The sequence below is a fragment of the Neospora caninum genome, chromosome VIIa (genome assembly GCF_000208865.1).
Source record: "Neospora caninum Liverpool complete genome, chromosome VIIa".
NCBI classification, from domain to species: domain Eukaryota; phylum Apicomplexa; class Conoidasida; order Eucoccidiorida; family Sarcocystidae; genus Neospora; species Neospora caninum.
In genome coordinates, this window is record NC_018393.1 from 1,824,239 (window position 1) to 1,834,800 (window position 10,562).

The 10,562-nt window shown below is 59.4% G+C and overlaps 1 protein-coding gene across 1 annotated transcript; it reads right to left on the reverse strand.

Annotated features, from left to right (window-relative positions):
* Positions 1-802: 802 nt before the first annotated feature.
* NCLIV_021360 (uncharacterized protein) lies at positions 803-9,398 on the reverse strand (the record flags this gene model as incomplete). Its single annotated transcript, XM_003882331.1, has 3 exons — positions 803-3,068; positions 3,648-3,793; positions 4,296-9,398. 3 exons carry the CDS (start codon positions 9,396-9,398, stop codon positions 803-805), a joined length of 7,515 nt encoding a protein of 2,504 aa, XP_003882380.1.
* Between the last annotated feature and the right edge of the window lie 1,164 nt (positions 9,399-10,562).

Here is a 10,562-nt window from a genome sequence, read left to right on the forward strand (position 1 = left end):
CGTCGTTTCCGCGGGAGAAACCAGCAGTGTGTCACTCAGAGCGCATCCGCGAAGCGGCTTGTAACTTCCCGTCGAACACGTCTCTCGAAAAATCAATTTCCGTAAAAACCTTTCCATTCCTAGGCGTAAACCCCTTCGTTATTTGGAAGGCGCAATTCCAGTTTCGCACCCAAATACCTTGTTTAAGAGTTCCTCTCAAAAAAGGAAAGGAACCGTCAATAGAGACCAGGAAACGGCGAGCGGACAACCAGTCTCAGGTCGCGTGTTACAGAGTGTGTACAACAGTCTGATTTACATCGGTCCACCACGTTAGCAACCTTCCGGTTGTGTGCGCAGTCTTGATGACCGGGAACGATTCCTATGAAGAGATCAAAGGAAAACCGAGTGCCACCATCACCTCTGCGCGTTTCGCCATTTAACGACAGCCTTCAGGTAAAAGGCCGTAACAGTATGCTGGTGTCACTCACTCGTTGGTGTGTACGCCGGTTCAAAGGGCTAGCGCATCTTTTCTCCTCCCAAACCCGTTGCTAAATCAGCCCTAAAACCCGTTGCAAAATCAGCCCTCGCCTCTGTTCGCGTCCCTCGTTTGTATTCCACACGAAAAGAGCAAGCGCGTAACTGGTCAAACGCCGCCTGTAGGCGCAGCAGAAGTCCTCGGTGTCACTACACCTCATCAGCTTGCACCAAATGGCTTTCCCCCGACCATCACGCTGACGAGCCATGTCTGCGCCAGGCCAGCGACAGCCACATCGTTTGCTCAGTCCGTACCCACTGTCTGGTTGACCACACTCAGCATGCCCGCTCAGAGCGTGGGAGTTCCCATTTCGAGACACGCTGAGAGACCTTCAGTTCCGTGTTTGCGTCTCTTGAACTCCACCGGCCCTCCCTCGCATGCTCGTTTCCTTGCTCCTGAATCGGCTCCGACGGCCTCGCCTCCTGCCTTGATTTCTCGGGAAATACTTTCACAAAGGCTGAGGTTTCTCGCCTCCGGTCCATCGCCTTTAGTGCCTTCTGTGTTTGTCTTTACACTCACCATCAGCTGATCTGCGCAACCACTGCCCGCCCTCTCGGCACGCGGCGACAGCACAGGCGAGGCAGCCTCGCGGTCCTCCGGCGGGAAGGAATCGAAATTGCTCCCTTTCGGACCTTGTGTGTCTTGCCTACCGTGGTGCATGCCGTTAGGAAATTGCGAGATACGCCCGGCGGACGCACCGGCACCGTGGCCCGTCCGCAAGACTTCACTGTCACCCATTTTCGCTGCCGCCCTGGGGGCCCACTCGGCATTCCTCTCTAGTGCATTTCCAGGTTCTTCCTCTGCGTCTCCCTTGTCTGTTCGCTCGCTCGCTTCTGCCACGTGTCCCCTGTTCTTCGGATCCACTGCACGCCCCCAAAACGCACTCAACGAACTAAGGTCGCGCGGACTTTCCCCGTGGCTGTTTCCGCCGCAGGGCACGTCTGGGGTTCGCGGCCGTTCTGAATTGCCTGCCACTGCTGGGAGAGCATGAGACGGGGGAGCTGAAGGCAGCGTCTGTGCATCTTGCCCTACCGCTTTCTCATCGAAGCGAGCACACACTCCCGGAGAACGGACTCCTGTCAGATCTCCACCCGGACGCCAAACAGCCTCGCTTGACACGGCAAGAGACGATGTGCCTGGCGCGGCACCTTCAACAAGCGAGGCAGCACACTCCTTCACGGTGTCTCGTTCGCTGGCGGAACACGACGAAACCGAATGCAACTTTTCTGTACCGGCCTGCGAGCCCGACGTTGTATTCTCTGCCTTTGACGAACAGTCATCCGCCGAGGACTGCTTGCCATCCCCTGTAGCCGGTCTAACGGACCTTCCCGCGTCCCCTGACGCTTCGCTAACAGTACTGGAATTTGGCAGTCCTGCGGCGTCGATCTGCGCCCTGCTGGGAGTCATCCCGACGCCTTCTCCTACCTTGGCCATCGACTCGTTTGGCGGCGTCAAGCACAGCGCCTTTTGGTCATCGTTGGCCGGCCCCGGTCCAGCGGTCGCATCCCGAGACAAGATAGGCGTGGCGAGTGTAGCATCAGGAGATACAAGCAGAGACGATGCCGGAGAAGAGCTAGAGGAAGCCCGCGGCGGCGAACGGCAGGGGGTGGGACACGCAGTGACGGGGGAGGCTGTCAGCGGGACGGGAAGGCGTGAATCGGCTGTAGGCTGCGCATCAGTTGAAAACGGCTGTAGAGAGCCAGAAACAGCCGACGCAGATTCACGAAGTAGAACGGAAGAGTCAAGAGCCGAGTCACCTCCAAACACCCTGGGGGCGGCGCAGACGGAGGTCGCACCAGGCGTTCCTTCGCGGGGACTGTTGAGCACTGGACCTGCGACTGACGATTCTGTTTGTTCGAGCATTTTCACCTCTCCATCTTTCTCCCCGTCATCACACAGTTCGGGTCTCCGCTGGATCCCCGCAACCGACGCGATGACAACAGAACTTACGGACGCCTCGTTGTTTGGCGCAGGCAGACTTCCTTCAGCTTGTCCTTTCTCTTTTACTTCCAGTTCGGCAATTGCTCCGTCTTTGACGTGAGTATGTTGATCGTTTGTCACACTCGTGTTCGTCCTGTTCTCCTCCCTGTCCCCCACTACAGCCGTCGCGCCGTTTTGCCGCACACCTGAAGGCGCAAATGCGGAAGATGAAGCAGCTGCAGAACACGACGAAGAGCACGAACCCGAGGACGCGGCCAGGGGCAACGAATCCGCCTCAGCTCCGTTCGCTTCCACACCGGAGCCTGGACATCGCGCAGCGCGCGAAACGGCAGAGAGAGGTCGGGAGCAGATATCACCTTCACCACCCTTTGCGGAATCTGCTTTCTTGTCTTTGTCGTTGCCCTCGCGTCCTTCGTCTGCCTCGCATGCGTTCTCCGCTTTTTGCCTCGGCGACGAGGTACGCACCGGCTGTGCAGGCGGGGCAGCGTCAACAGCCTTTCGGACAATATCCAGGAGAGCTGAAGGGTTCGCCTTCACACCCGCGTCGAAATCAACGATCTCCGCGCATGTTGGATTGTCATGCAAGCCCAACTGGACTCGCTTCGCCTCGTACCTGAAGGGAATTGCATGCATACACGTGAGATGGCAAACTTGCATTTGCCTATGATGTACACAGTACCTCGGGTATATATATATATATATAATACAACAGTACATGCATATGGATACGCTTGAGGAGTCCATTACAGTTAGAGGCTCGAGGCGGTTCCCGCCTCGTGGCACCGGTAGGCATCTGGGTTCACAAAATACTATGTTGCCTTAAGCTGTGAACATCGCATATGAAAAACAGCCACTTTCGGGATACCATCCGCTTGAGAAAGTGGAACACGCCGGAAGGTAGCTGCCACGCGACGCCGTTTTCACAACGAGGCAGATAGCGGTTCTTCAGTGTGGTGTACAGTCCAACCAGGTGCGCCCGAACATTATCTTGAATGTCCAGTTTGCGAAAACGAACGTTGATTCATGGACCTCACATGCGCAGCATCACACATCTGTTGAATCCTAAATTCCTGCGAAGGGCGTGCCGCTATAGTCCCCCGTCTCGGTGCACGTCCATGTTCATGAGGACAAATCTATCCACCGGAAGCGACAGACGCACCGCCACTTTCGAATCCAGAATTTCGTTTCTTACCAGTCCATAGCCTTTTCGTGGGCGCCCTCGAAACCAAATTTTTTCACCGAGAATGAGGCGCGATGGCGGCCGTTGTGTCGCGTGACGCACACGGACCACTTCCCACTCTTGCAGTCATACACGACGCCCGGTGGCCGACGAGTCAACTGAGAAACGAATTGAGATACACGAAACAAAATATCTTTCATGACCGTTCTTCTGCCTTCGGTCGGCGCACTCGGTACCAGCACTGACACACGCCCGGCGGTGGCACCAGCGGGATCGGAATCCCTATCGTATGGCGGTGGTGGGTAAGGGGGAGCAGTGGCATATCGAACCTCGTTGCTTTCTGTCCCTCTGCTAATCGAACAACCCCGACCAGGTCATACCGCTAGTTCTGTTGCATACATGCAACCGATCATAAACACTCCGTTCCAGTCCTCCACACGACCGCCTGTTGTTTACTGGTTCACGAATCCTTGTAATAAACACATGACTTTTTTAGAACCGTCGCCGGTGAAGACCCGCAAACGCCCTGAGCGTCCTGGTGTCGCGAGGCTTGCTGTCTGTGTCTCTCCTCCGTCCACAGTTTCTTTGTCGCTCCTCAGCGAACAACTTCTGGACCGCCACTCTGGATACTCCTCCGTTGGAGGGGTGCTTCAAGCTTACTCGACAGACGGTTTGAACGGCTTGCCGATGAGCTTCTCTCACGCCTAGAAGGGCACACTCGCATCGGCGCCTCTGCACGAGGCCGTCCTTCATCCGCCACAGCGAAAAAAAGCAGTGCTCCTCTTTGTCGTACACCACCGCCGGGAAAGACGGCAGGAAAGACAGCAGCGCCTCCGTTGCATCCCGGTCCAGCGGAGGGTCTTCTGGCGGAATCGGCGTGGCCCACCAGCCGTTCCGGAAGAGTTGAAACAGCGGGAAGGGAGAGCGAGACGTCGCGTCCGACGTTGAACCGGCCCCCGCGTCTTTGGTTCCTCTTTCCTCGTCTGCCCCACATGCATCCACTTTCTGGGTCGTGCTGCCGGGCGGCCTGCACAGCGCGTCCCCCTCGGACCCTACAGTTGACGTCGAGGGAGCTCCTGGCACAGCGAGCTCGCCTTGCCTCTCACTGCCAGCCTGGCTTCGCCGCTCACAGAAAGCAACCGAACGAGCGGCAGAAAGGACTCCTGGGCCCGCTGACGCAGCCGGAGCCCCAGCGACCGCCGAAATAGCGCGACCGACAGGTGCGGTCCCTTGGCCACCAGATAAAGACGCGCGTGAGTCCGATCCTGTCGACTGAGCCGCTTCGCTTGGCTCGCGACCAGCGCCGACCGCCCCTGGCGCACCCGCCGCAGTCGCTGGCGCAGGGAATCGGAGAAACGGGACGTTCAGCGGGCCACATTTCAGGCCGCCAAACGGCGTCCGTCCAACAGCTGTACTGCTCACACTGGCGCCGGCGCCTGGCGTCGTTCCTGAGGGGAGCGAATACGAGAGGAAGAGCTGACCGGAAGGCGTCACCTGCGTACGGAGCGGCGAGGACGCGTTCGCACCTCCAGACGCTCCAGACAGATTCTGAAGGAGAAAGCCTGGGGCAGGGAGGACGCCGAAACCGGTGGCCCCCTGTGACTGCGCAGAGCCAAAGACACTAGACGTAGGGTCGCCGGCGGATGAAGGCAACGGAAACGCGGCGGAAGCATTGGCAGGAGCCTGGCCATTCCCCGAGCACGCCAGCTGGGAAAGAGAAACGTTTCCTCCTCCCGTCACGAGCAGGGGCGAAGGCACACCTCCTGTCGCGTGTGACAGCAACGCGGAAGATGAAGGAAGAGAAAGATTCGTGAAGAGGGCCAAGTTGCTCGGGTGGATCTGCAGCTGGGAAAGCTGGAGAGGTGTCAACGAAATGGCGACTGGCAGAGAGGACGGACACGAGGGCAGCACCCCACAAGAAGAGGAGAAAAGCGGAACGCCCTGCTTGTTTCCGGTTCCTTCCCCAGGAGTGCCCGAGACAGCCCCCGCACTGCCCGATGGCCTATGATCCTTCTCGTTGCCGCCCTGGCCCACGGACGACTGTACACCGTCTCCAGCGGGAGGCGCTCGCGTTTCCTGAGAGGCGACGGCACTTCCTGACTGGGCAGCGGGGGCAGCGGCAGACGCCGACGCACTCACACGCCCACTGCCGCGCTTGGCATGCATTGGCGGCACGGACGTCGCCTCCAGCGACACCGGAAAGACCGTCCCCTGTCCGGTCGCTTCTGTCGGGCTGAAGGGCGCATGCACGCCCGATGACGGGCAAGTCGCAGACCCCGCAAGAGAAGAGGGGTGAAGCGAGGCGTGCGAGCGCGGCTGAGATGATCCCCGCCGCCGCATCGCCTGGGGCTGCTCCGCCCCTGAGACCGCATACGGCGCCCCATTTGCGCGGAGACAAGTTGGACTGGGACTGGAGACGCACGCTGATGCGATGGTTCCCGGTCCTCCGCCTGGGCTCACCACATTCAGAGTCAGCAACCCAATCGCTTGAGAAAGGTATGGCTGCTGATCTTGAAACATGCGGCAGACAGACGCGTTCGCAGAACCGGACGACCCCTCGCCTTGACCGCAAGATGTGAGGGACGAAGGACGGGAGGAGGACACAGAAGCCTCCATCGGACCGCCGATGCATTGTTTTCCCTCTCCCCCTGGAAGGAACATACCTTCCGAGACTCGGGTCTTGTCTGCCATTTGGCCGGAAGATGGCGTCGCTGCCGCATCCGTTGCGCCGCATACCGGTGGAAAGCTAGACGCTGCGTCTGTGGCTGATGCCTGAAGAGAGGGAGGGATCGTTCTCCCTTCGTGGGCAACTTCACCTGACGGGTGCATCTCCGCTGAAGTAGCGCCCGGATCAACCCCTGCCTGAGTCGCCGGTGCCGCCCCCCGTGTTGTCATTTTTCCGCTGCGTGGCGGCGCTCCTGCTGGTACCACCACCGACAGGCCCACGACTGGGCGATGGGCCGAAGGCAGCTCGGAGGTCCCCTGAGAAGGCGCAGCTGCGTTGCCCACCTCGCTAGCGCCGAGAGCTCCGGTGCCGTCTTGGCGGGGATTTGACGACGGCGAACGATGCATTTGAGGCGGGGACGAAACACCAGACGACGACTGCAGTGTCTGACCTACGGGGGAGACAAGGAGCGAGACTGAGACAGCGGAAGCAGGTGAAGCCGGCACCTCCCCAAACGAGATCTGAACATCGTGCTGAAGACAGAGCGGCTGTCCCCCTGGAAGCTCTTCCCCTCTCCAGTCACGTTTGCCTGTTAACCCGCCAGGGCACAGGAAGAACCGAAGTCCGTGATCTGGATGAGACAGCGCAGAGGCACCTGATCGGGAGAAGCTTTGCTTGCCGTGCGGCTGAGGGAAAAAGCCGCTCAAGCGAGAAGACAGAGAAGCGGTCACTGCCCCTGAACCGCGCCCTGCAACTGGCGCGACACACCGCCTCTCTGTCTCTCCTAAACTTCCTGAGCGCAAACGAGAGAGGGGCGGTCCCAGACGCTCGGCAGCAAAGGCCGACAACGACAGGCCCCGGGTCGGCTGTACGCCACGGACCTTGTCCACCGACGACGCATCCTGAGGCGATTCGAAAAGACCCTCTGGAAGGGCCGGTGTCATACAAAGGTCGTGTGCCTGTTTGGAAGACATAAAGAGACTGTCTAAGGCCTGGTAGACGTCCTCCAGAGCACGCCCCAGACACGGCGGCCCATTTTGCTTCACGAGCTCCGTGATTGGACTTCCCTCCCGTTCTCTGTCGCTTTGCAGCGGGGAGAAGGCAGAACAGCGTTGACCTTCGACGCCTTCACCTGAAAATGGAGAGAGCCCGACGACGTCGTCATCACTGGGCGAGGGCGGCGGGGAGCGGTCACTACGCGCATGCCTTCGCCCGGAGGCAGACGCTGACTCCCCTGCGTGTCTTTTGCTTCCCCCGTTCGACTGTCTCCCGGCAGCAGCTTCTCCATGCTGCCCGCGTTCGGTGTCCACCGGACCCTCGTTTTCTCTCTGCTCTTCCTCGGCCTCTCTGGCAGATGAAAGATTCTTCAAGAGAACCCACTCTGCAAGGTGTGGCACGGCTGGCGTGTGAGCGAGCGGCAGGCCCAGACGACTGAAAAGGGGCTCGAAAATCTGTCGATACGGAACAAGATCGCTGTCGCTCTTTGCGTTCTGAATCTGAAAAATATGGAATGAGAACGCGTGCGACCGTCTCGGCGAGCGCCAGAAAGACGCACGGAGTTTTACCAACCCCGTGAGCAGTTGGATGTACATTTCGGCTTGCTGGGTGACTGTGCAGGGAAACGGAGAGGCGCGAGGTCGAAAGAATTCAAATGCACTGGTCAAATCGTTTAGCCTGGCTTCGCCCTCCCCCCCACGCACCCTCTGGGAAAACGCAGAGCCCAATGGACAGGGGAAAACGGAAGCGTCTTCTGTTGCAGAGGAATTAAACCGCAAACGTGATTTAGCTTGCTCCGCTCCGCCAGCACCACCCCCACAAACCGCATCCGCAGCAGCGCTGACTTCCCCTGTGTGCTGTGCGTCTGCGAGAGACGCCGGCGCCGATGACTCCGAAGGGCCGATTCTGCTTGCCCGAGAGACAGGAGAAAACGGGGAAGACGAAACGGAGTTTGCCGCGTCTGACGGGCGGCCCAATGCCTTCTGCGTTCGAGGCGGGGAGCGAAGATCAGATGCAACGGATGAGAAGTTACGGCCCAACGGAACCGACACGCCTGTATAAGGCGCCTCTCCAGAAGGCTCAGCTGGTCTGTCCCCATCTCTCCCGTTGCGAGCTACGTCGTGTCGAGGAACGGCACCATTGTCGTGCGTTGAGGGTTGCCCATGTACAGTCAACGCGTCTAACGCCACGGGCAACATCGCTCCAGACGGCTCGCCACCGGGCGGCGGCTTGAACGGCAAAGACACCCCAGGCTCACACGCCCACTGTCGGCCTGGCGAGGATTTGGAAACGCAAGTGAAAGGCTGCGACGCGGACGAGCACGCGATGGCAACGGCCTGACAGGGCGACGAAGACGAGGCAGGAGACACCTGCAGCGAGGCGCACACCTGATCCGCGCAGTGACGAGCGGACTCCTCTGTGTTCGAGCCTGCAGAGGCCTGGGGAATGGCACACGACGAGGGAGGAAGCGACATGGACTGAGGAGACGACGGAGATTCACCACCGGTCCCGTCCTGCAAACAGCCTGTTTCCTGACAGCCGCCCGAAACCGGAGACGGCCCGGGGCGTGTCTCAATACCGTCTCGCTGACGTGGCGAACACGGAGCACATGTAAGGAAGGGAGAGGAATTGGGGGACAGAACCCGTTCACATCCAGCGTCGCGAGCAAGTACGCTGTCCGCCGAATCAGGGCTAGCGAGGAGCGAAGAACTAAGGACAGTCCCCTGGGGCTCGGAGACAGATGCCGACGTGTGCGTGTCTTGAGCACCGACGGACGAGGCTGGAGAGGCTTGACAGGGAGTGACCGCAGAGAGTGAACGGGGCGGGGGGGAGCAGAGGGCCACAGGCGACGAGGACAGAGAAGCCGAAGGCGAACAAGACGGAAGGGAAGACGAACACGGTGCAGAAAACGGGGACGAGGCGGCCGTCAACTCAGTGCATGAAGACGGTGACGGAGTTGAACACGAAACCGGTTGCGTGCATTGGGCGCCAGACACACTCGAGAAGGGAGCGCCGGGATCCGAAGGATGTGGCGGGGGTCGTGGCGATGAGTCCCACGACGCACCGTTCCCAAAGAATACCTCCCTGCCTCCGTCATTCATCTGCAAAAACGTGAGACAGAAAACGCCGCGATGTCCGTATCTAGCAGCCCAGCGAGATGCACGAAATCCGTCGTCCTCGTGGAAACACAAGGTAACTCGGAATCCCGTCGCTGGGCAGTAATCTCCACGGTTTCCTTCGCAAAGAACAACTGTGTGTGTTGACCATAATGTGCAATGAAGCAACCGCGGTCTGATCGTGTGGCTCGCGTTGTGACAAGAGACTCCACGATTCTGAGGGAGGTTTGCGTCTCCGCAGCGCGACACGCTGACGCCACTCCCAGCCGTTCCACAGACATATCCGAGGTCACGGGACTTACAGGTGGAGCAGAGTCCAGTTTGGGACAGCTCGAGATGGCCGTTGGAAGAACACGTGGCCGTTTCTCTCGTGCCTTAGAAACCAACGCAGCATTCTCGTCTTGTTCGCCCGCCTCGAAATCGAGGCAGGGCATACTCATCCTCCCCGGGCCTTCTTCTCGCTTTGATTTCGCGCTAGCAGACAATTCAGAGCCGGGCGCCTCTGTCGGGGATGCCGAGCGGCAAGGAAGATCGCCGAGGAAAATGCAGGAACTCGGTGTCTCCTCAGAGCGCGCCGGCTCCCTCCCACACAAACGCCCGCCGCTGCCGGCGCCTCCCTGGGCAGAGCTCGCCACAACTTGTGGCTTTTTCACGAGCAGCATTTCGCGGGGAAAATTCAGCGAGAGACAGTTGCGGAGACGACAGCAGATCCGAAGCAAGATTTGCGACTGAAGCGCGACGCTAGAGCGAATTCGGGTCGAAGGGGAGCTGAACCTGGTGAAGACAAAGAAGTTCTGCCGAGACGGGAACTAGATAGGAAACCCACTGAACCCGAGAAAGGACGATTTGCGGGGGCCCTTAAGGCAACCTCTGCAGCTTATGAAGTGGCGACACGCATTGGCAGGCACTCGGTCTGGTGCAGCAACGCATGCCTGGTTCTGACATCATCCACGGCGCTGACGGAGAAACGCCCGGCACTGCGAGGGAATTCGGGAACGACAAGGGAATCGGGAATCCTTCGCCCTAGAGAGGTGGCGAGACGGCTGGCGAAACTCTTGTTTCTCCATTCACGAAAAGCGCCTCTTGTTGAAAGACGATCCTGGTGAAAACGGAACACAGGCGGCAAAAAGTCTGTGGAACGCAAAACGC